The sequence below is a fragment of the Zea mays genome, chromosome 9 (assembly GCF_902167145.1).
Source record: "Zea mays cultivar B73 chromosome 9, Zm-B73-REFERENCE-NAM-5.0, whole genome shotgun sequence".
Taxonomy (NCBI): domain Eukaryota; kingdom Viridiplantae; phylum Streptophyta; class Magnoliopsida; order Poales; family Poaceae; genus Zea; species Zea mays.
The window spans coordinates 124,600,753-124,627,310 of NC_050104.1; the positions used below are offsets into that span (position 1 = coordinate 124,600,753).

Genomic DNA, 26,558 nt, shown 5'->3' on the forward strand with positions numbered 1-26,558 from the left:
TGCCGCAGATCCATAGTGTCTTGGGCTTTAAAGAAATAAAACCCATCAAGACACCCATGGGACCAATGGGCATCTCGACCTCGACACGAGAGGTAAATCCGTAGATCAAAAGGTATACCGGTCGATGATAGGATCTTTACTCTACTTATGTGCACCTCGACCGGATATTATGCTTTCTGTATGCATGTGTGCAAGATTTCAGGATGATCCTAAGGAAGTTCACCTTAGGGCCGTGAAGAGAATCATGAGGTATTTAGTTTACACTCCTAAGTTTGGGCTTTGGTATCCTAAGGGATCCACCTTTGATTTAATAGGATATTCCGATGCCGACTGGGCAGGGTGTAAAATTGATAGAAAGAGCACATCAGGGACTTGTCAGTTTCTGGGAAGATCCCTGGTGTCATGGGCTTCAAAGAAACAAAACTCAGTCGCTCTTTCCACCGCCGAAGCCGAGTACATTGCCACAGGCCATTGTTGCACGCAATTACTTTGGATGAGGCAAACCCTTTGGGACTATGGCTACAAATTGAGCAAAGTCCCTCTCCTATGTGATAATGAGAGTGCAATTCGCATGGCGGATAGTCCCGTTGAACACAGCCGCACTAAGTACATAGACATCCGGTATCACTTTTTGAGAGATCACCAACAAAAGGGGATATAGAAATTGCTTATGTTAACACCCACAACCAATTAGCCGATATCTTTACCAAGCCACTGGATGAAAAGACTTTTAGCAAACTTAGAAATGAGCTCAATATACTTGATTCTCAGAACTTTGATTGAAACATTGCACACATAGCTAATTTATATACCTTTGGTTATGTCTCTTTCATTTGGTACAATGCATATTTCTTATTCTTCTTGTACCAAGGCTAAGACTAATGTGCTTTCAAGTATACTTCTATGTTTAGTCTTCAATTGAAAGGGAATTAGAGTATTCGACAAAGACAAGGCTTCCACTCCAACTCTGATGGTATCATTTATCCTTTGCTGTTACTCATAAAAATATCAGTTGGTATGACCTTTCACTCATATCCTTTAATTACCAAAGAGAAAAATTAAACGGGCCCTCAAGGTTCTTCGTTTTTTGGCGATTAATGTCATAGGGGGGAAAATGTTAGGCCCAAAGCAAAAGGATCGCACCACCACTTTTTTCTAAATTCAAAAACTACCACTTTTTCTAAATTCAAAAACTATTTCACAAAAGGAAGAAATTATTCCAATTAGTATCATAATTTCAATCGGTATTTCATTTGGTTTCAAAAACTCAATTGGTATAATTTCATCTGATATCTATTTCAAAAACCCTCTTGATAAGCCAAGGGGAGAATTTCTTTGGGGGAGCTTTTATTTAGTCAAAGGAAAAATCATTTGAAATAGGGGGAGAAATTTCAAATCTTGAAAATGCTTCTTAAAATCATATTCCTAAACCCTTGTCTATTTGCAAAATCATTTGAAAAAAGTTTTCCAAAAGGATTTGCAAAAACAAGCAAGTGGTGCAAATGTGGTCCAAAATATTATATAGAATAAAGCAATCACATTTATTCTTAGACTTATGTAGAAAGTGTTTCAATTGGTTTAAATCTAAGTAACCTATGCACATCTATCATAATTGCAAACTAGTTACATTTTTACACTTTATATTTGCATTGGTTTGTGTTGGCATTAATCACCAAAAAGGGGGAGATTGGAAGGGAAATAGGCTTAATCATTTCCCAAAATCGATTTTGGTGTTTAACGTCCATCACAAACCACGTGGACTAACTAGTTTTGCCTAGTTATCATTTATCTCAGGTGCATAAGGTTCAACATAAACCAAGAAAGAAATTAAGTTGTGGACTCAACAAAATTTGGAGCAAAGGCTTGGATTGGTGCTGCCAGTGGCACACCGGACAGTGTCCGGTGCCCCATGCCAAGCACCACCCAAAGAGGGCGCTCTCGAGTTTTCTCTAAAGTCGCTCTGCTATAATTACCGGACAGTCCGGTGTGCACGAGACATGTCCGGTGAGCCAACGGAGCAACGGTAACCTGCGCCAACGGTCGACTGCAAAAGGTGTACAGTGCAAAGTCAGATGTCAGGCTGCGAAGTCAGAACACACCGGACATGTTCGATGTGCCACCGGACTGTCCGGTGCAGATACAGGATAAAGGGCTTCAACGATCAACCGCTCCAAACCCCAACGGGCCGCTGACGTGGCATACACCGGACACTAAACATTGTCATGTCTGGTGTGCCCATCGACGGCAAACTCAGCCAACAGCTAGGAAGTGGTTGGAGGTTATAAATACCATCAATCACCTCCATTCAAGCCATCCAAGTTTTTTGAACTCAACATTTAATACAAGAGCAAAAGGCTACAATCCAAGACACATTCAATAGATCAAATCCTCTCCAAGCCTCCAAATCAACTCAAGTGCTTAGTGACTTGAGAGAGGGTGTTTTGTGTTCTTTTGTTGCTCTTGTTGCTTGGATTGCTTTCTCCATCTCATTCTTATTTCTCTAAGTGCTTTGTAAAGCTAGCAAGAGACACCTAAGTGTGTAGTGATCCTTGCGGGGTCTTAGTGACCCAAGTGATTAAGGAGAAACCTCGACCGGTCTGTGTGACCGATTAAGAGAGGGAAAGGGTTGGAATAGACCCGGCCTTTGAGGCCTCCTCAACGGGGACTAGATTCTTTAGAACCGAACCTCGGTAAACAAATCACCGTGTTCATTTGTGAATCTTCACTTGATTTGTTTTCCCCTCTTTCCTCTCTCTAAAGTTCCCTTGCTAATATTGATTTAAGTTTGCTCCCAAACGTTATCCGTATTGATTGAGCAACTATAAGCAAGGAGAACTATCTTCCATACTCAGATTTAATTCTAACGCTAACCCCAGTCTTAGTGCGTGTTTAAAGTTTATAAATTTCAGGTTTCGCCTATTCACCCCCCTCTAGGCGAATTTCAATACAAGATGATGTCAAAGGCGTTAGTGGTAGAAGTAAAATATGCATTCATACTAAATCGTTGTATTCTCTTCGATCCCAATAGGAACTTTTCCTTTTGTAAGTAGTTCTCTCCTTCTATGTCAGTTTCATAATAATCAGCACCAGACATCACAATATCCTACAGGGAAAAAGATGGAAAGATACATTAGCCGCTATCTACAAATCATTGGATCAAATCTATGACACTTGATACTTGTTTTTCTATGTTTGTACAATGAAATACTTCATGCCACAAAGGAAGAGACCTTGAGGTGCACATTGGAGCCTATTCGAGATTGAACTCCAACAAAACTATGATCTACATTGTAGTTCTCCAAGAACCATTCGTGGGAAATTAGTGACCCAAGTGATTAAGGAGAAACCTCGACCGGTCTGTGTGACCGATTGAGAGAGGGAAAGGGTTGGAATAGACTCGGCCTTTGAGGCCTCCTCAACGAGGACTAGGTTCTTTGGAACCGAACCTCGGTAAACAAATCACCGTGTTCATTTGTGAATCTTCACTTGATTTGTTTTCCCCTCTTTCCTCTCTCTAAAGTTCCCTTGCTAATATTGATTTAAGTTTGCTCCCAAACGTTATCCGTATTGATTGAGCAACTCTAAGCAAGGAGAACTATCTTCCATACTCGGATTTAATTCTAACGCTAACCCCGGTCTTAGTGCGTGTTTAAAGTTTATAAATTTTAGGTTTCACCTATTCACCCCCCCTCTAGGCGAATTTCAGTACAAGATGATGTCAAAGGCGTTAGTGGTAGAAGTAAAATATGCATTCATACTAAATCGTTGTATTCTCTCTGATCCCAATAGGAACTTTTCCTTTTGCAAGTAGTTCTCTCCTTCTGTGTCAGTTTCATAATAATCAGCACCAGGCATTACAATATCCTGCAAGGAAAAGATGGAAAGATACATTAGCCGCTATCTACAAATCATTGGATCAAATCTATGACACTTGATACTTGTTTTCTATGTTTGTACAATGAAATACTTCATGCCACAAAGGAAGAGACCTTGAGGTGCATATTGGAGCCTATTCGAGATTGAACTCCAACAAAACTATGATCTACACTGTAGTTCTCCAAGAACCATTCGTGGGAAATTAGTGACCCAAGTGATTAAGGAGAAACCTCGACCGGTCTATGTGACCGATTGAGAGAGGGAAAGGGTTGGAATAGACCCGGCCTTTGAGGCCTCCTCAACGGGGACTAGGTTCTTTGGAACCGAACCTCGGAAAACAAATCACTGTGTTCATTTGTGAATCTTCACTTGATTTGTTTTCCTCTCTTTCCTCTTTCTAAAGTTTCCTTGCTAATATTGATTTAAGTTTGCTCCTAAACGTTATCTGTATTGATTGAGCAACTCTAAGCAAGGAGAACTATCTTCCATACTCGGATTTAATTCTAACGCTAACCCCAGTATTAGTGCGTGTTTAAAGTTTATAAATTTCAGGTTTCGCCTATTCACCCCCCTCTAGACAAATTTCAGTACAAGATGATGTCAAAGGCGTTAGTGGTAGAAGTAAAATATGCATTCATAACTAAATCGTTGTATTCTCTTCGATCCCAATAGGAACTTTTCCTTTTGCAAGTAGTTCTCTCCTTCTATGTCAGTTTCATAATAATCAGCACTAGGCATCACAATATCCTACAGGGAAAAAGATGGAAAGATACATTAGCCGCCATCTACAAATCATTGGATCAAATCTATGACACTTGATACTTGTTTTTCTATGTTTGTACAATGAAATACTTCATGCCACAAAGGAAGAGACCCTGAGGTGCACATTGGAGCCTATTCGAGATTGAACTCCAACAAAACTATGATCTACACTGTAGTTCTCCAAGAACCATTCGTGGGAAATTAGTGACCCAAGTGATTAAGGAGAAACCTTGACCGGTCTGTGTGACCGATTGAAAGAGGGAAAGGGTTGGAATAGACCCGGCCTTTGAGGCCTCCTCAACGGGGACTAGGTTCTTTGGAGCCGAACCTCGGTAAACAAACCACCGTGTTCATTTGTGAATCTTCACTTGATTTGTTTTCCCCTCTTTCCTCTCTCTAAAGTTCCCTTGCTAATATTGATTTAAGTTTGCTCCCAAACGTTATCCGTATTGATTGAGCAACTCTAAGCAAGGAGAACTATCTTCCATACTCGGATTTAATTCTAACGCTAACCCAGGTCTTAGTGCGTGTTTAAAGTTTATAAATTTCAGGTTTCGCCTATTCACCCCCCTCTAGGCGAATTTCAGTACAAGATGATGTCAAAGGCGTTAGTGGTAGAAGTAAAATATGCATTCATACTAAATCGTTGTATTCTCTCCGATCCCAATAGGAACATTTCCTTTTGCAAGTAGTTCTCTCCTTCTGTGTCAGTTTCATAATAATCAACACTAGGCATTACAATATCCTGCAAGAAAAAAAATGGAAAGATACATTAGCCGCTATCTACAAATCATTGGATCAAATCTATGACACTTGATACTTGTTTTTCTATGTTTGTACAATGAAATACTTCATTCCACAAAGGAAGAGACCTTGAGGTTCACATTGGAGCCTATTCGAGATTGAACTCCAACAAAACTATGATCTACACTGTAGTTCTCCAAGAACCATTCGTGGGAAATGATTGAATAAGTGACCTGTAGTGACACCGACGTGTTAGAAGGGGCACATCAGCCAGATAGGATTTCAAGGAATAGTAAATGAATGGCCCAAATATCAAAAACAAGGAAACAAAGACATGGAAGCATGGTACTAATTAATAAAAACATGAAATAAATCATTTAATATAGTGTAGAAAAATAGGACAAACACGATGACCCATTTAGTGTAGATTGGTTTGTCGGTGTCGTACAAACTGAACCTTGGAGGCTGCATAGTTTAATCAGGGGTGAGCACAAGAATTCAATGTTTCAAGATCCCCGCAACACCACAAACATGCACAAGAATAATGCTAGAGCTGAGAACATGAATGAACACGTGTGATACACGGGCTTGATTTAGTACTTTTTTTCTAGGGAAACCTAAAAAAACTTAAAGTAGAATGAAGTTAAAGAGGAGACAACCTTCTAGTATGGCAAAAAGATCTGTAGAACGAATCTCTGCTTCTTTGAGTGCAGTATAAACAACAACAATGCTAGAACTGTCTATCGTGAGGGAATAAAAAGTGTAGTTGAACAATGACAAACCAATAACATCCAATGTCAACTGAGAAAACCTTGCTTTCATATTGACAGGTTCCCCACTCAAAGCATATGGCTCAAGTTTGTCTATTAATCTCTCATCATATTTACAAAATACCTTTTCCACGATAATGGACATAAATATTTTATGCAATGAAGGCACAACAACTTTGCGTCTCACCTAAATTACATACCAGCTCTAGAGTCTATAACATTGTTGTGGTGATTGGAGCATAACACACGACCACCCTATCGAGCAGTTTACCTGCTCGGGCGGAAGACATCAGTGTCGAGTGGCATGTCGATGACAGAGCCGAGTTGGCCTAGTGCTCGCTTGTCTGGCCAGCCCGAGTGCCTGGGCATGTGGTGCCCACAAAGCAACATGGGAAGGAGGGTGACTAAAAAAACGCCACCATGGCACCGATCTGTCTCTTACAGTCGGTCGTGCCTGGCTCATCATATAGGCCACCTCACCGATGAAGTCCCCCATCCCCTACATCTACAACAATAGCATAAAATGTCACCCTTGATATGTAGAAGATATATGCATCACATAATAGTCCATCAAGTGATGCTTACAGTACCATGTATTTGAGGAGATGTTTATTTGTATCGGACAACACTGCATAAGAACAATGGGACAGGAACACGATGGCTCGTAGAACAATGGGATGTGAGCGCCTCCTCCTGTATCGTACATTGGAATTTGCAACCATCTTCCTAAACAACGGTCCTAACCTCGGAGTAGAACAGAAAAACTGAAAGGGAAATGTGCCTTTGGGCCATTTCTAAGTATTTTGGTGATTGAGTGTCAACACAAGTGCTTAAATGTAAATCAATGCCCATGGATGAACAAAGTGCAAATCTTCAACAAAGGTATGTTTCTAAGTCTTAGTACATTGGTTTTGTGTACTAATATATTTGTCTAAGTGTTAGAAACAGAAAGAAGAAGAGAAGAGAAGACTTGGCTGTGTGCAGCCAAGGGGCTGTTTCGGTCTGGGGCACCGGACTGTCCGGTGGTGCACCGGACAGTGTCCGGTGCACCAGGCTGCCTCGGCCGAAGAGGCCACTCTCGGGTTTTTCTCCGGCGACTTCGGCTAAAATTCACCGGACTGTCCGGTGTGCACCGGACTGTCCGGTGAGCCAACGGTCGGCCGGTCCAACGGTCGGCCGCACGATCGCCGCGCGACACGTGGCCGAGCCAACGGTCGGAAGGAAGCACCGGACTGTCCGGTGCGCCAGATCTGCAGTGGTCGGCAACGGTCGGCTGCGCCTGTTAAGGAAAGAAATCGGGCACCGGACAATGTCCGGTGTGCACCGGACTGTCCGGTGCGCCCGACGCCAGAAGGCAAGGATAGCCTTCCAGATGTGCTCTCAACGGCTCCTAGCTGCCTTGGGGCTATAAAAGGGACCCCTAGGCGCATGGAGGAGAATACCAAGCATTCCTTGAGCACTCTTGATCACTCACACATCAATCTCGCGCACTTGTTCGACATTCTAGTGATTTGAGCTCCGTTCTAGTGTGCTAGTCTTTTGAGCTCAAGTCTGGGTCTTGTGTGTGCGTATTCGCTGTGATCTTTGTGTCGTGTGTGAGTTGCTAATCCCTCCCTTGCTCTGTGATTCTCTGTGAACATCTTTTGTAAGGGCGAGAGGCTCCAAGTTGTGGAGATTCCTCGCAAACGGGATTGAGAAAAGAAAAGCAAGAACACCGTGGTATTCAAGTTGATCATTGGATCACTTGAGAGGAGTTGAGTGCAACTCTCGTCCGTTGGGACGCCACAACGTGGAGTAGACAAGTTTTGTACTTGGCCGAACCACGGGATAACCACTGTGTCATCTCTGTGATTGGATTCTTGTGCTTATTGTGTTTTGACTCCTCTCTAGCCACTTGGCCATAATTGTGCTAACACTTAACAAGTTTTTGTGGCTTAAGTTTTGAAGTTTTACAGGATCACCTATTCACCCCCCCTCTAGGTGCTCTCAATTGGTATCAGAGCCGTTCTCTTCAAGAGAGGGACTAACCGCCCGAAGAGATGGATCCTAAGGGGAAGGGAATTGTGATCAACGACAAGGAGAAGGAGTCCTTCGTCAACGAGCCAAGGGATGACAAGTCCAATGACTCGGGCTCGGGCCACAAGCGAAAAGATGGGAAGAAGAAGAAGACAAGACGCATCAAGGAGATCGTCTACTACGACAGCGATGAGTCCTCTTCTTCCCAAAAGGACGACTACCACGACAAACAAAAGACGGTTAACTCAAACTTTTCTTTTGATTATTCGCGCATTCCATATAGCTCAAATGCTCATTTGCTCCCCATTCCACTTGGCAAGCCTCCTCACTTTGATGGAGAGGACTACGGATTTTGGAGTCACAAAATGCGTACTCACCTATTTTCTCTCCATCCAAGCATTTGGGAGATTGTGGAAAGTGGAATGAAATTTGATAGCTCGGATAGCCCTTCATTCATTAATGAGCAAATCCATAAGAATGCACAAGCTACCACTGTTCTTCTAGCTTCATTGTGCAGGGATGAATATAACAAAGTGAGCGGCTTGGATAACGCCAAGCAGATCTGGGACACCCTCAAGATCTCTCATGAAGGGAATGACGTTACCTTGCTCACCAAAACGGAGTTGGTGGAAGGCGAGTTTGGACGGTTCGCGATGATAAGGGGCGAGGAGCCAACTCAGACATACAACCGGCTCAAGACCCTTATCAACAAAATAAGGAGCTACGGAAGCACGCGATGGACGGACCACGACGTCGTCCGACTAATGCTCAGGTCCTTTACCGTTCTTGATCCTCATTTGGTGAATAATATTCGTGAGAATCCCAGGTACACCAAAATGTCGCCCGAAGAAGTCTTAGGAAAATTCGTCAGCGGGCGAATGATGATCAAGGAGGCAAGGTATGTGGACGACGCCTTGAATGGACCGATCAACGAGCCGCAACCTTTTGCACTCAAAGCCACAAGGAACAAGGAGGCGCTACCCAGCAAGGTGGCGCAAATTGAGGCGGCCGGTCTTAATGATGAAGAAATGGCCCTCATTATCAAGAGATTCAAGACGGTGCTAAAGGGTCGCAATGGACAGCCGAGCAAGACTAAGACCAAGGGGAAGCGATCATGCTTCAAATGCGGTAAGCTTGGTCATTTTATTGCTAACTGTCCTGATAATGAAAGTGACCAGGAAAAGGGGAACAAAAGGGAGAAGAAGAAGCACTACAAAAAGGCCAAGGGCGAGGCGCATATAGGCAAGGAGTGGGATTCGGATTGCTCCTCCTCCGACAATGAGGGACTCGCCGCCACCGCCTTCAACAAATCGGCCCTCTTCCCCAACGAGCGTCACACGTGTCTCATGGCTAAGGAGAAGAAAGTAAGTACTCGAAACTCTACTTATGCTTCTTCTAGTGGTGATGATTCTAGTGACGATGATGAAATAGACTATTCTAGTTTATTTAAAGGTCTAGATAGAATTACGATCGGCAAAATTAATGAATTAATTGATGCATTGAATGAGAAGGATAAACTCTTAGAGAAACAAGAGGATTTATTGTATGAAGAGCATGATAAATTTTTAGAAGCTCAAAAATCTCATGCTCTAGAAGTTAAAAGAAATGAAATGCTTACTTGTGAATTATCTTCATGCCATGAGACAATTTCAAAATTAAAGAGCATTAACAATGAATTGAATGCTAAGTTAGAAATAGCTAGTAAATCAACAACTTGTGTAGAAAATGTTGTTATTTGCAATAGATGTAAAGACCTTGATATTGATGCTTGTAGTGAACACATAGCTTCTATTGCAAAGTTAAATAATGAAGTGGCTAGTCTTAATGACCAACTTAAGACTAGCAAAAGTGAATTTGATAAGTTAAAATTTGCAAGGGATGCTTACACAATAGGAAGACATCCCTCAATTAAGGATGGGCTTGGCTTCAAGAGGGAAGCCAAGAACTTAACAAGCCATAAGACTCCCATCTCCACCAAGGAGAAAGGGAAGGCTCCTATGGCTAATAGTGTTAAGAAGAATCATGCTTTCATGTACTATGATAGGAGATATTCTAGAAATGCTTTTAGAGGTCATGATGTTTTTGATTCACATGCTTATGACTCTTATGCTATGACTGCTTCTAGTTCTCATGTTATGCATGGTAGAAATGGGCTTAGAAGAAATGTTGTTCATCAAATGCCTAGGAGAAATGTTGTTAGGAAAGTAGTGAATGAACCTTCTACAATTTATTGTGCTTTAAATGCTTCCTTTGCTATTTGTAGAAAGGATAGGAAAATAGTTGCTAGGAAGTTAGGGGCAAAATGCAAGGGAGACAAAACTTGCATTTGGGTCCCTAAAGATATTTGTGCTAACCTTGTAGGACCCAACATGAGTTGGGTACCTAAAACCCAAGCCTAAATTTGCCTTGCAGGTTTATGCATCCGGGGGTTCAAGCTGGATTATTGACAGCGGATGCACAAACCATATGACGGGGGAGAAGAAGATGTTCACCTCCTACATCAAAAATAAGGATTCCCAAGATTCAATTGTATTCGGTGATGGGAATCAAGGCAAGGTAAAAGGTTTAGGTAAAATTGCAATTTCTAATGAGCATTCTATCTCTAATGTATTTTTAGTAGAGAGTCTTGGATATAATTTGCTATCTGTTAGTCAATTATGTCATATGGGGTATAACTGTCTATTTACAAATGTAGATGTGTCTGTCTTTAGAAGAAGTGATGGTTCACTAGCTTTTAAGGGTGTATTAGACGGCAAACTTTATTTAGTTGATTTTGCAAAAGAAGAGGCCGGTCTAGATGCATGCTTAATAGCTAAGACTAGCATGGGCTGGCTGTGGCATCGCCGCTTAGCACATGTGGGGATGAAGAACCTTCACAAGCTTCTAAAGGGAGAACACGTGATAGGTCTAACTAATGTTCAATTCGAAAAAGATAGACCTTGTGCAGCTTGTCAAGCAGGGAAACAGGTGGGAGGCTCTCATCACACCAAAAATGTGATGACGACATCAAGACCCTTGGAGATGCTGCATATGGACCTTTTTGGACCCGTCGCCTATCTGAGCATAGGAGGGAGTAAGTATGGTCTAGTTATTGTTGATGACTTTTCCCGCTTCACTTGGGTGTTCTTTTTGCAGGATAAGTCTGAAACCCAAGGGACCCTCAAGCGCTTCCTCAGGAGAGCTCAAAATGAGTTTGAGCTCAAAGTGAAGAAGATAAGGAGCACAAGATGGTAACGTGATGGAGGAAGAAGCGCAACCGGCACCTCCAACCCAAGTTCGAGCGATGATTCAAAGGGATCATCCCGTCGATCAAATTCTGGGTGACATTAGCAAGGGAGTAACTACTCGGTCTCGATTAGTTAATTTTTGTGAACATTACTCTTTTGTCTCTTCTATTGAGCCTTTCAGGTAGAAGAGGCCTTGCTAGATCCGGACTGGGTGTTGGCCATGCAAGAGGAGCTAAACAACTTCAAGCGCAATGAAGTTTGGACACTGGTGCCTAGTCCGAAGCAAAATGTTGTGGGAACCAAGTGGGTGTTCCGCAACAAACAGGACGAGCACGGGGTGGTGACGAGGAACAAGGCTCGACTTGTGGCAAAAGGTTATGCCCAAGTCGCAGGTTTGGACTTTGAGGAGACTTTTGCTCCTGTGGCTAGGCTAGAGTCCATTCGTATTTTGCTAGCATATGCCGCTCACCATTCTTTCAGGTTGTACCAAATGGATGTGAAGAGCGCTTTCCTCAATGGGCCAATCAAGGAGGAGGTGTACGTGGAGCAACCCCCTGGCTTTGAGGATGAACGGTACCCCGACCATGTGTGTAAGCTCTCTAAGGCGCTCTATGGACTTAAGCAAGCCCCAAGAGCATGGTATGAATGCCTTAGAGATTTCTTAATTGTTAATGCTTTCAAGGTTGGGAAAGCCGATCCAACTCTTTTTACAAAGACATGTGATGGTGATTTGTTTGTGTGCCAAATTTATGTCGACGACATAATATTTGGTTCAACTAACCAAAAGTCTTGTGAAGAGTTTAGCAGGGTGATGACGCAGAAATTCGAGATGTCGATGATGGGCGAGTTGAACTACTTCCTTGGGTTCCAAGTGAAGCAACTCAAGGACGGCACCTTCATCTCCCAAACGAAGTACACGCAAGATCTACTAAAGCGGTTTGGGATGAAGGACGCCAAGCCCGCAAAGACGCCGATGGGAACCGACGGACACACAGACCTCAACAAAGGAGGTAAGTCCGTTGATCAAAAAGCATACCGGTCAATGATAGGGTCTTTACTTTATTTATGTGCTAGTAGACCGGATATTATGCTTAGCGTATGCATGTGTGCTAGATTTCAATCCGATCCTAAGGAGTGTCACTTAGTGGCGGTGAAGCGAATTCTTAGATATTTAGTTGCTACGCCTTGCTTCGGGCTCTGGTATCCAAAGGGGTCTACTTTTGACTTGGTTGGATACTCAGACTCCGACTATGCTGGATGTAAGGTCGATAGGAAGAGTACATCGGGGACGTGCCAATTCTTAGGAAGGTCCCTGGTGTCATGGAACTCTAAGAAACAAACCTCTGTTGCCCTATCCACCGCTGAGGCCGAGTATGTTGCCGCAGGACAGTGTTGCGCGCAACTACTTTGGATGAGGCAAACCCTCAGGGACTTTGGCTACAATCTGAGTAAAGTCCCACTCCTATGTGATAATGAGAGTGCTATCCGCATGGCGGAAAATCCTGTTGAACACAGCCGCACAAAGCACATAGACATCCGGCATCACTTTTTGAGAGACCACCAGCAAAAGGGAGATATCGAAGTGTTTCATGTTAGCACCGAGAACCAGCTAGCCGATATCTTTACCAAGCCTCTAGATGAGAAGACCTTTTGCAGGCTGCGTAGTGAGCTAAATGTCTTAGATTCGCGGAACTTGGATTGAATTGTAGCATACATGTGTTTATGCCCTTGATCATGTTCATTCTGCATTTTGTTGCTTATTGTGGTGCTCAAGTTGTACAAACACTCCCTGGACCTCACAAGTCCGTTGCAAAGTAATGCACATGTTTAGGGGGAGATGTGTTACAACTTGACCCTTTGAGACTAACCATGTGCTTGAGTTTGGTAATTTAGTCTCGAAGGAGGATTGAAAGGGAAAAGGTGGACTTGGACCATGAAAGACTTCCACTGCACTCCGATGAGAGGGTAACTAATTCCAAGTTCATCTCATGAAATCTTATTGCCATTTGCTCTTAATTGAAGACTTTGGTGAGGCAATGGGGTTAAAAAGCCAAGATTAATCCCGTTTTGGTGCTTGATGCCAAAGGGGGAGAAAATAAAGGCCAAAGTGATAAATGGATCAGCTACCACTTGAGAGATTTTGAAAATAGTAGAATAGAGTTTTTGTTTTGTCAAAAGCTTTTATTGTCTCTTATTGTCTCTATTGTCAAAAGTTGGCCTTGTGGGGAGAAGTGTTGATTATGGGAAATAGGGGGAGTTTTTGAACTCTTTGATCAATCTCTTTTGGAATGACTCTCTTTATGCCTCAACATGTGTGTTTGACATAGAAATAGAGATTTGAGTTTGATTTGCAAAAACAAACCAAGTGGTGGCAAAGGATGATCCATATATGCCAAAATTGAATCAAAATCAATTTGAGTTTTCATTTGAAGTGATTTTGCACTTGTTCTAGTTGCTTTATGTTGTGTTGGCATAAATCACCAAAAAGGGGGAGATTGAAAGGGAAATGTGCCTTTGGGCCATTTCTAAGTATTTTGGTGATTGAGTGTCAACACAAGTGCTTAAATGTAAATCAATGCCCATGGATGAACAAAGTGCAAATCTTCAACAAAGGTATGTTTCTAAGTCTTAGTACATTGGTTTTGTGTACTAATATATTTGTCTAAGTGTTAGAAACAGAAAGAAGAAGAGAAGAGAAGACTTGGCTGTGTGCAGCCAAGGGGCTGTTTCGGTCTGGGGCACCGGACTGTCCGGTGGTGCACCAGGCTGCCTCGGCCGAAGAGGCCACTCTCGGGTTTTTCTCCGGCGACTTCGGCTAAAATTCACCGGACTGTCCGGTGTGCACCGGACTGTCCGGTGAGCCAACGGTCGGCCGGGCCAACGGTCGGCCGCACGATCGCCGCGCGACACGTGGCCGAGCCAACGGTCGGAAGGAAGCACCGGACTGTCCGGTGTGCACCGGACTGTCCGGTGCGCCAGATCTGCAGTGGTCGGCAACGGTCGGCTGCGCCTGTTAAGGAAAGAAATCGGGCACCGGACAATGTCCGGTGTGCACCGGACTGTCCGGTGCGCCCGACGCCAGAAGACAAGGATAGCCTTCCAGATGTGCTCTCAACGGCTCCTAGCTGCCTTGGGGCTATAAAAGGGACCCCTAGGCGCATGGAGGAGAATACCAAGCATTCCTTGAGCACTCTTGATCACTCACACATCAATCTCGCGCACTTGTTCGACATTCTAGTGATTTGAGCTCCGTTCTAGTGTGCTAGTCTTTTGAGCTCAAGTCTGGGTCTTGTGTGTGCGTATTCGCTGTGATCTTTGTGTCGTGTGTGAGTTGCTAATCCCTCCCTTGCTCTGTGATTCTCTGTGAACATCTTTTGTAAGGGCGAGAGGCTCCAAGTTGTGGAGATTCCTCGCAAACGGGATTGAGAAAAGAAAAGCAAGAACACCGTGGTATTCAAGTTGATCATTGGATCACTTGAGAGGAGTTGAGTGCAACTCTCGTCCGTTGGGACGCCACAACGTGGAGTAGGCAAGTTTTGTACTTGGCCGAACCACGGGATAACCACTGTGTCATCTCTGTGATTGGATTCTTGTGCTTATTGTGTTTTGACTCCTCTCTAGCCACTTGGCCATAATTGTGCTAACACTTAACAAGTTTTTGTGGCTTAAGTTTTAAAGTTTTACAGGATCACCTATTCACCCCCCCTCTAGGTGCTCTCAAAAACCCTATACTTTAGATCTTGTGCCCAAAAATGATTTAAAACACCAAAACGGTATCACGCTAATCGAGCATAGCGCAAATCGAGCACGAAATTAATTTATAAAATGCTTGCACAACATATATATTATTATTGATTTTTTGCCAACAACCAATAGAGAATTAAACTGATACTGGTAATCTACGGTAGTCAAAAGCGAGAAAACAACCCAAACAGAACAATTATATACAGAAGAGTGCATGGTATAAAATTTCTCTGTTTATTTTTCATAAAAAATAAATCAATCTCGTTCAATCTGGAAGGAGGCATCGGTTAGCTATTCTACCAGCCCACATTCTAGTTATTTAACCAGAGGAAAAGGTTTTCTCTAGTCCAATTTGATGCTGGTTAATCTTACAGGGATGAAACACTACTATACAGATTCAATAATGTGATGAACCAATGGAGACCTCTTCAAAGCCCAAACAAAAGCACAAAATTGCAGAGAGACGCAATGACATCTATAGTGTGTGTGAGAGAGACATTCAGAGAGACTAAAAGCGGCAACGACTGATATGCAAGCAAATCTCTACTATTATTAATAAGGTCTGTCATTCCCATTCTTTATTCTGTCTTTCTCATTCCCTCCTCCCGCAAAGCTTAGGGTGTGTTTGGTTTGACTTTTGGCTTTTGGCTTTTGCCCCCTAAAAGCCAAAAGCCAACCAAAGGGCTGGATCCAGGAAGCAGCTTTTTTTAAAAGCTGACTTTCTCACAGTGCAAATCTGAAAGCACCCCTGAACCTGCTTTTAGTGACTTTTCGGATGAAACTATGAAAACATATATCGAAGAACTTTTAACGATTTTTAGTGGTTTCCACTAAACGGTTTTTAGCTTTTTAACGGCTCACAGCCTACAGCAGCTTTTTCCACAGCTCACAGCCCACAGCAACTTTTTTAACAGCCACAGCCCAACCAAACAGACCCTTATTCCCATTCTCATTCCCCCGTACAGCCCACGTCTAGCTAAAATTAAAAAAACACATGCCCTCAAGGGGATTTGAACCCGTGACCTCTTAAGCAAAGGCCAAGAGTAGCTACCACTACATCACATATGTGTTTATGTCTACATCTATGACAAGAAACACATCTACTATATCTCTCACCAAGCTCACTTGCTACCCTTGCACAATGCGTAGTAGTAGATAAGTATCACCGAGATTCTTGAATTAGATTTTTGGATGGAGGTAATATTATTTAAAGAAGAGCTTTGCATGCAATTTTTTTTGTTTGAATAATGTATTATACTTAAATTCCTTTTTTTTGCATGCGTGCCATTTTTCTCCGTAATATTTTTTCCATAGATCAGACTTCTGAGTCATTTTCATAAACCAACGCCAAACATGAATCCATGTTTCTTACTTGAAACCCCGAACAAACACCATGAGCAGGAGGCACTCACGTTGGCGTCGCTCATCGATGACGAGAAGAAGCTTGACGACTGTCAGTTCGACCTCTAGAAGCAGTCTTACGTGGTCGCATGCGCCGCTGTGTACGACAAGCTCCCGCGAAGCCACCACTTGGACGCGATCCAGAGCAGCTGCACCGCGCTGTCCATCGTTAAGCAGAGAGGCCTCATGGTTGTTGCCAACATCGACGACTCTCGGGTTGTTCTGGACACCGGATCCGACGACGACGCCATCACGTCGTCTAGCTCATCGTCCACCTGAAGCCCAACCTACCACGTAAGTCGCTACTGACCGGACATGAATTCTTGTGCGCACGATGGATGTTGCTGACGTTGTGTGAGTGTCCTCGAACATGATGTATGTAGTGGAGTAGCGCATCTGGTGGTGCAACGGCTAGGGGTACTACCTCGCTGATGAGCCCGGGGTACACTTCGTTTGGCAGCCCAACCAAGAGTCATCGGTACTCGTCATGTCGCGCGCGTTCGACGACTACTATATCGAGGATTGTGGCGTCATCTTAGCGTCGGAGGTGACGCAGAGGAGGATCGACAATAGTGACCAGTTCGTCATCCTCGTCACCATCAGGGTAGCTTTTGTGCCGACCTGCCTTTAATTCTCTTCACAAACACACACATTTACCTTTTTGTTTAAGCAAGAGCGTATGGTGGTGCGTGTCTGATGACTAACGATGTACGAGTAAATTTCTTCCAGCATATGTGGAACGTGCTCTCTAATGATGAGACCATATAAATCGTGGTATATATCGAAGTCTGCATGATACTGATGGTTGCAATGTAGTGGTGAAACAACTAGATTAAAATAATAAAATTTATGTATGACTAGGATCACAAATTGATTATAAAACATTTTCTCATAACAATATAACACACATTTTATATATAAGTTATCGTAGTATACTGATATTACATATTACCGTTGCAACGCACGGGCACTCAGCTAGTACTAGGTACAAACATGCAAACAGATCTTTTTTTTTCATTAGATCTAAATTTAACGGTAGATACAATTGTGTTTTGTTAGGGTTTTTTATAAAGCTACATCAGATGATGGTGAAAGAATTTAGGTGTTAAATATGACATACCATTGAATATAGATCTAACGGAGTAAAATATCTGCTTGCACGCTTACATCTGGTACATGCTTGCATATTAGTCGTCGCCCACTAAAAACCGGTGTTCAAATTCATACATTTGGTTAGGCTACAATCTATTACTACTCTATAAGACGGTAACGAGGGCGTCCACCAGTGTGCGCATGCCCCCGCTCCCATGATTCTCGCCCCGCCCCGCTCACCGAGCTCTAACGTGCGCCATTCTAGAATGCCCCACAATCCTCGCCGCCGCGATCCCTTCCATAGGCGCCCCCATCCTCGCCCTTCCATCGGCGCCGGGTATCTCGCCCGCGAGCCCGCGCCCCCTGCCCGCGCACCAAGCTCCTTCCCCGCGGCAAGCTCCCTCCCCCGCGGCTCCCCTTCCTCCGCATGAGCCCCCTTCCTGCGCCGCCCCGGGTCACTGCCAGGTAGCATGCAGCCGTCGCAGTCGCTGGTGTCCGCGCTCGCACTGCGATCCACTCCGCCGCCGCCCGCGTGCTCACCGACATCAAGGCCGACCTCCGAGGTACGTGTGCCGTCGCGCGGGGTCCTCGTGCTCGCTGTTCGCTCCCGCTTCTGAATCTAATGAGCTCCTGGGCGGGGGGTGGGGTGGGATCGGTGTGGTGGGGGGCGCAGATGCCGAAGGATCCGGAGGGCGTAGCCGAGCGCCGTCCCTGGATCGGGAGGCCGCCGAAGCGAGCGCCACGGGGCGGGATCCAGACGTGAAGTCGCCGTCGCCGCGTGATTAGGTACGGGGTTCTTGTCGTTCTACTCCTCCAACTGGGTGTTGCTCCATTCAGTCCAGTGCACGCGCGGGTTGGTGGTAATGGTGCTGAATCCGAGCAATTGAGCTGATTGTGACGGAGAGATTGGTGAATTGATGTCGACTTGTGGTGGAAGTGGTTGCTGTTCCAGACAGCTGAACTGCTATTGGCCTGTGTGCTTCTCTGTTCTCACAGTGTGGCTCAGCAGAATCGTGAAGCTCTGGATTCAAGCTTTGTTGGGCTTTGTCAATGCTCCAGGGTGTAGATTCCATGGAAGCATATGGCTGTGTGTGCTGAGCCTCCCCTGAGCAATTTTTTTATGACGAACTGGGGCAATTGGGTGTGTTAAACACAGCCAAATGGAGCAATCGGTTCTGGTGGATTGGACTGGATATTGAGTTTGCGGGAGCTGTTAGGGACAATATTCATAGTTCTGCAGTTAGTATCAAAACCCCTTTTTTTGTTAAGTACACAAAATGCCTCTTTGTTGGATGCTAGATTATTTGAAGAATTAGTTTATTCCTTTTGCATGATGAAGCGAGCATGAATATGATGGTCTTTGCTACTGGTTCTTTTGTGATCCAGATTCCAGACGCTTCCTGGCAACATATAAGGACAACTTTCTAGCAACATGGAATGACTGGGAGATCCGCATGCTTGTGCTCAGCAGTCCCGCCCTCCACCAGGTGTCTCTCCTCTTCTCCGCCGTGCTGATCCTGCTTCTATAGCTGGCCTACCTGCTCGCGTACTCCATCTGCTTCGAGCGCACCCACCGCATCCAGACCTTCTGGGCACCATTCCTCCTCCACCTCGGCGGCCAGGACACCATCACCGCCTGCCTTCTCCACCGAAGACAACGACGTGCTCTGGAAGCGCCACCTGCTCAGCCTCCTCACCTAGGTACGCAACGGGCCATGCCACATGCTCGCACGCTTCCACATGCTCGCACATTTTAGATTTCGACTATATCACAATCTTTTTCTAAATAAGTATTTGAAGGAAAGGAAGCAATTTGGAGCTCCACTGGCAGCTTTTCAGCTCAATCAAGAAAAGCTTATGCACATGCTTGGTAACTTCTTGTTGGTTAGTGACTGTGCAAGCTGTATGAGTCATGTTAGGCAAAATAACACCAGTACGGTCTACAATTTATTGTATCACACAAAAAAAGAGAGAGAGAAATAAAGTTCTCATCAAACAATACATGTTGAAGTAGACATAGATGTCAAACAAACAACACATCAAAAGAATCGGTAACTATTTCAAGGAATTATCTATGACTTGGCAATGTATTTGTTTTTGAATCAGGCTCCAGGATTCCTAGATTTCTTGTTTTGCATGAATTTTGTAAAATAATATTGTCATGGTTAAATTCTGAAATATTGTCACAATTAAATCTATACTACTCCTTAAGACCCTATCGTAGGCGTCCACAGTATATGGCGCACGGTTCTGCCTCTCGCCTGTAGTTTCTATGCCGCTATGAAGGGTGGTGGCATTTCCTCAAATACGTTGCATGCATCACTGTAACTGTTCTTCCCTTTCTGTCTATTTCTAATTACTTGTATATTTTACGTGCTAGATGGCCTGATGCTCCACAGCAGTATCCTGGAAACACCCTCCTATGATGAGTGGAAGAATAATTTCCCAGACTAAGAAACAGAGGAAGATCAACCCATCATAGGCCACTCTATCATCCATGGTGTGGTATGTATTTGGATATCTAATTTAGCAGCCGCATCTATTTTTCGTGTCTTAATTTTATGTTCGCTTGCTCTGGAGAGCTGCGCAAATTATTCCATTTATTTTAAGGAATTTAGCAGCTACTTATACTCTGTACATGTACATCTGAATCTAAGAAATAGACAGCTGACCAACAATTCCTAACCCAGCACAAGGATATCCGTGTATCAGCATGCCGCTATGCTCACCACCACACAGTAAGCCATTAGTCATGAAGGTCCTCACCATTCCTCAAATACGTTGCATGCATCACTGTAATTGTTCTTCCCTTTCCATCTATTTCTAATTACTTGTATATTTTACGTGCTAGATGGCCTGATGCTCCACAGCAGTATCCTGGAAACACCCTTCTATGATGAGTGGAAGAATAATTTCCCAGACCAGGAAACAGAGGAAGATCAACCCATCATAGGCCATCTATCATCCATGGTGTGGTATGTATTTGGATATCTAATTTAGCAGCTGTATCCATTTTTCGTGTCTTAATTTTCTGTACGCTTGCTCTGGAGAGCTACGCAAATTATTCCATTTATTTTAAAGAATTTAGCAGCTACTTATACTCTGTACATGTGCATCTGAATCTAAGAAATAGATAGCTGACCAACAATTCCTGACCCAGCACAAGGATATCCGTGTATCAGCACGCCGCTATGCTCACCACCACACACGAAGCCATTAGTCATGAAGGTCCTCACCGTTCCTCCGCACCGCCGGCCAGGTACATCACCGTGTGTTGTGTGTTCTCCTGTCTGGACCTTGGTCTGACGGACGCCACACATTATGCCTGGTTTTATAAATTCTGCATTATGAAAGAAAACTTGATATTGGGAACAAATTCAATATTCACGTAATACTTGAATGTTTGACGGTGTCTCTGTCTTTTGATGTTTTCACTATCGCCGTGAACTTGACCCTCATGACCTTGTCATAATTATTTGCTAGGTACAAACTGTAATCTTGTTCTCTCTTTTTGTGCTACTGGATCGAGCTTGTATAAAGGTTGATTTTGGATTTAGATTCTAGAGTTGCATGCTTAGCCAAGTTTATAGTCTGAATAGTAATGTAATCTCATGTTCTGGAATCATGGTCCGACATGCCATATCTCTGAATCTGTGCTACGAGTTAGTTTTTTAAATGAAATGTAATCTTGTGAGAATTGTCCTGCTCTACTCAAATATTAAATATCCTATGTTGTGTAATACCAACCAAAACTCTTTCATATACGCTACTTTAGAAACTAAGGTACACAATTAAATTAGCTAACACATTGGAACTCAGATGGTATGATCTACCAGATAGTTTAACAAATCTAAATATGAAATTATGATAGATCAGCATACTACCTTGTACCTTACATGGACAGATGGGCTGGACATTGAGTTGTACATAGTCAAATGAGTGATAGGAAACTTTGGAACTCACATATTTTGTTTGATGCAGGTGCATCACAACCCACCTATTTAGTAACTACTAATGATGTGGACTCCACTAGCGTTTGGGTCCAGCCTCTGGATGACAAAAAATAAAGGTATATGCAGCGCTTTTGGTTAGAATTCATACCTCGGCTCTTTAGATATATGATGGTAGGGTGCTAACACATAGTTAATGGTTTGAAATCTTTTCTCTTGTTGTTGGGTGAGATTATGAAGGTTCATGCCAATGATCAAATAAAAAACATGTGTTGAGTTTCCATTTTCTTTTCATTTTGTGCACCTTGTATGTTTTAAAAAATGATTGGGTATCTGAGCTCCATACCTTTATAGAGGATTGCTGGTCAAACATGAACTGTCAGTGAGAGGAAAGAATCATGTTATGGTGAAGGGTTTCTTTTGGCATATCATATATATCTCTCCTATAATAGATAGATATATCATCTGGTTGTACAATTCTAGATGGATTAAGTAGATAGCTGAAAACAGGAAAGTTCCAGCCAATAAGGCACATAAGCATACTACAATTTGATTTGACGAACTGATACAAAGTAAAAGGAAAAATGGTTAGCCCAAAAATGATAATAAGTGAAAATTCTTCAAATATGAGGATAATCACACCTCAACAAAGTCATGCCCGTGGTAGTAGTGGATCTGGGAAGAACTTATTTGCTAAAGCAAGAGCAAGAAGGCTGCTTTGCATTCCTGCATCAAGAGATACCGGTAAGGCAACAAAACAAATTAGAAAGAGCATATCCTCATGTATAGGAGAGGACGTCACCTGTCTCAAAAGATATTGTCCTCTGTAGTGCCTTTACGTCGTCTGACTTGCTAAACCAAGTACCAGCAAGATGATAAGAACTGGAACTGCAAGAGTGCCAAAAAGGAATCCAAACAAAGGCTTAATGACAAACTGTCCGATATAGCCCGCAGCAATAGCATCTGGCCTTTTTATTGCTTCAGTGAAATCCTTGACGCTTGAGTTTACACCAACAGCAAACATCAAGAACCCCAAAGCTGGTGCATAATACCTGCAATAATAACACACACCCTAGAAATGTAAATATCAGGTCCAAATATAGAGCACTATGCTACTGACACAAATATGAAACTATCTAATTGTATAAAAGCCAGCTAATAAGTGGGTCTGTGACATGTAAGACCCTTGAATGATTAATCATTACAGAAATATATGACCCTGCGAACACCAAACTATTCTGCAGGTTAGATTTTTAGATATATGGGAACTAGCTGGCTTGCCCACGCTGCAACGACATGTTTTGCGCTTTCTCCAATGGCTATAGGTATGCACCCTCCTCCCTTTGGATCATATCTGTGGTGTTTCTACCTATGCGGCGTCTCCCCTTTGATGCGAATTTAATGCCTACTTTAGACCAGCATGACTATTGGTTTGATAAAAGCTTGCGATCATCAAGTTTTGAAATACATTTTTTGTTTTAGTAGTACTAATTGATAAACTATAATTTTCAGAAGTAACGTTTCTTCCTTACATATGTTGCTCTGGTCAGTGATGGCTAGGGACATAAATGTGTATTCTTGCTACAAAAAATGCAGGTACGTTTGGATTTTTGTGGTCCACAAATAGCAGCAATTCTATGCTTTCTTGCTTGATACAGTGTGGCGGATGACGACTTGCTTCTACTTGTACGGTAAATGCAAATCTTTTTTAAATGATTGTTTATTATCGTCCAATCATGATCTTCTCTATGTGCTGCGAAAGTTGGAGCGGCTGATGCATGTTTTGATTCAAATATTCAAAACTACTTTGTACGCCATGCTCCTTAAACTGTTTTGCAAAATTCAGTTGCAATATCTTCCTCAATTTCAACTTCAACCATGTGTCTTGCTGTGTCAGGATCTGATTCAGTTCTACTTACTCCATATAAAACTAAATAGAAATCTACACATTTTGCAAACAACAAAATGCCCCAGTTGTAGGAATGAGCTGGCCATATAGGGTCTGATTCAGTTGTACTTCCTCCTGATAAAACTGAATAGACTAGAGAATATCCGATGGGCCATCCGTTTGCTCCTCCGGAACCTGCGTGTTGCATGATCTGAGTACTCTAACGGTAACCGAAGGATTCACCATTTTGTCCCCCCTTTCAGGCTGGCCCATCGGATCCTCAGCGCTTTCTGTTCATTTTGGTCGGGAACAAGATTGATTTAGATGGCGGGAGCAAACGGATGGTCAGTTTTCCTGAATGCGCAAGCTTTCTCATATATATAGATTCGAAATACCCTGCAGTCTCTTTGCCTTTCCCGCAGGTTCCGGAGAAGAAAGCGAGGGAATGGTGCGCCTCCAAGGGTGATATTCCATACTTCGAGACCTCTGCGAAGGAGGTCCACAACGTCGACACTGCTTTCCTATGCATCGCTAGGCTCGCCTTGGAGCATGAGCATGACCAAGACATGTAAGTAAAAGCGTCTTATGTTTCTTGTTCGGATACAAAGTTCAGTCCATGTCATTTTTCCTGGATTATGGTCTTGCTGAAGTTCTACCAAAACACATTTACTGGTTTTTTTATTGGGAAAAAAGAGCAAAGACGAACCTTTTTTATAACAAAAAGGGAGCAAAAAAAGATGCTAGGAGGGTTAAGGTCATCCTGTGTCTGTGCAGGTTGCCAAATCCTGGCGACTCCCAGATTGATTTGCGGTTCTAATATAGATATGGATCTACTAGGAGAAGCTTTAATACGCTCGATACCTGGCATGATGAGTTCCTCAATCAAGTAAGCCACATCTCCCACGAGCATGTATCTTTCTGGATGTCTGGTTACAATAGCAGCTACTCATGTGGTTGAGAATAAAATACAAAAGATAAAGATAAATATTCAGATGATCGTCAGTATAGTCTCATCCACGACAAGTTCATTATGATTTACATAGACTTCATTTTTACATCCAAAATCAAAAGAAAATAAAAGAAAACCGGCAGAACCTTGCCTACGTTTCGGTTTCGTTGTTAAGTGCAGTGCATGCGTGTTGCATGATCTGAGTACTCTAACGCTAACCAAAGGATTCACCATCTTGTCCCCCTTTCAGGCTGGCCCATCGGATCCTCAGCGCTTTCCGTTCATTTTGGTCGGGAACAAGATTGATTTAGATGACGGGAGCAAACGGATGGTCAGTTTTCCTGAATGCGCAAGCTTTCTCATATATATAGATTCGAAATACCCTGCAGTCTCTTTGCCTTTCCCGCAGGAAAGCGGGGGAATGGTGCGCCTCCAAGGGCGATATTCCATACTTCGAGACCTCTGCGAAGGAGGACCACAACGTCGACACTGCTTTCCTATGCATGGCTAGACTCGCCTTGGAGCATGAGCATGACCAAGACATGTAAGTAAAAGCGTCTTCTATTTCTTGTTCGAATACAAAGTTCAGTCCATGTCATTTTTCCTGGATTATGGTTTTGCTAAAGTTCTACCAAAACACATTTACTGGTTTTTTATTGGGAAAAAAGAGCAAAGAAGAACCTTTTTTAATAACAAAAAGGGAGCAAAAAGAAAAAAGATGCTAGGAGGGTTCAGGTCATCCTGTGTCCGTGCAGGTTGCCAAATCCTGGCCACTCCCAGATTGATTTGCAGTTCTAATCATAGATACATGTTTGTTATTTGTCTGTTTTGTGTGCCCCCAGTTACTTCAAGACAGTTGCGGAACAATTCCCGGAAACTGAACAGACAAGCGGATGTGCTTGCTAGGAGCCAGCCATTTCCTAGAAGGCTGGAACTACGTGGATGTTACTGAAGGACTGGCCCCCGATATGTTCCCTTGCAGTTTTTCTTTTGAGCTCCAGTAACTTTATTACTGTTCTGCGTTGCTCTCACTGGATTTTAGCACTTCTGTAAGTTGTCATCTTTTAAAGTTAAGAATTTTTACATAAGTCTTACACATCGAACAAATCCACCATGTACATTAAGATGCAATGCTTATCGACCACTCAAGTAATATGTTGTTCATGTTGTCTGGTGTTTAGTGCAACTGAAATGAATCTACAACTGTGTTCTGTCCAAAAGAAGGAGTACACATATGTAGAAATCCTCAAGTTGACATTTTGATTTTTGTTCCGTGCAGTTCAAAACTTTGGACTACGTCATGTACGGAAGCTACGGTCATGTGATGTGTGGACTTTAGTCAGAGAATATTGTGTAGTTTCAATTGGAATTATCTGAAATTTGACGTGATAATTGCTGCAATGAGGAACCTATTTGAGAGATAAGAGTCATGTAAGGATTGATATTATTTGAATTTGGGTCTAATTGGGTTGTAAAGTGCACCCTTCATCAGTAATTATAGTGTGAATTGTGCAAATGAGGAGAAATTGTAGTTCAAGATGACATAAATTGTTCTTTTCTTCTCTGTTTTTACAACGCAATCAAGCACACCGTCAAAAGTGCATGGAAACAGAACAGCCTGGAACAGAGTTATTACAATTCTAAGACACACGGAAGCAGATAACATGTGATATACAGAAGCAAAGAGCATCTGGTTCAAAACCACTAAATTCTCGAATGGTTTCTCCCACTGGTCAACTTGGCAATCCTTCTCACTAAAATTGTGAATGCGAGGAAAAAGGGGATGTCTGGAGCCTGAACATAAATAGCTGATTTGTTTCACTTTTGCAATGCTTCTTACTAAGCTCCCCTGATGATACACAACATATGCATTTGTCTGTTGCATCAGCATCATACATATTACTCCTTGCCAAAATCTACATTGTAATGTGCACTCGATTTCAGCTTTTTTAGCATTTAGCTTCCTCAGCCTGAAATAGAAGTTGCGAAGATTTTGAGTGTCAACGTTTAACTACCACCTTCATGAATTGTTGATTGGATTGGTGAACTGAGTGCAAATGGTGTCAATTCATCGATGTGTGCCGTCGCAACGCACGGGCACTGTACTAGTAGAGTCCAATAACCCCATAGTTTCGAGTA

At 43.0% G+C, this 26,558-nt stretch overlaps 1 protein-coding gene across 1 annotated transcript; it reads left to right on the plus strand.

The window, feature by feature from the left end:
- The first annotated feature begins 20,304 nt into the window (after positions 1-20,304).
- Positions 20,305-21,539, plus strand: LOC109942456 (uncharacterized). The gene is made up of 3 exons (XM_020544486.1): positions 20,305-20,370; positions 20,484-20,607; positions 20,793-21,539. Exons 1-3 carry the CDS (start codon positions 20,346-20,348, stop codon positions 21,022-21,024), a joined length of 381 nt encoding a protein of 126 aa, XP_020400075.1. The 5' UTR covers positions 20,305-20,345; the 3' UTR covers positions 21,025-21,539.
- Positions 21,540-26,558: the final 5,019 nt, after the last annotated feature.

What these genes read in the sequence shown, in the direction of transcription:
- LOC109942456 (XM_020544486.1), top strand. Translation starts at nt 20,346, where the DNA reads ATGCCGCTATGCTCACCACCACACA. An exon ending in GCTATGCTCACCACCACACA is followed by an intron (nt 20,371 to 20,483) that starts GTAAGCCATTAG and finishes TTTACGTGCTAG; the next exon opens with ATGGCCTGATGCTCCACAGC. An exon ending in CATCTATCATCCATGGTGTG is followed by an intron (nt 20,608 to 20,792) that starts GTATGTATTTGG and finishes TTCCTGACCCAG; the next exon opens with CACAAGGATATCCGTGTATC.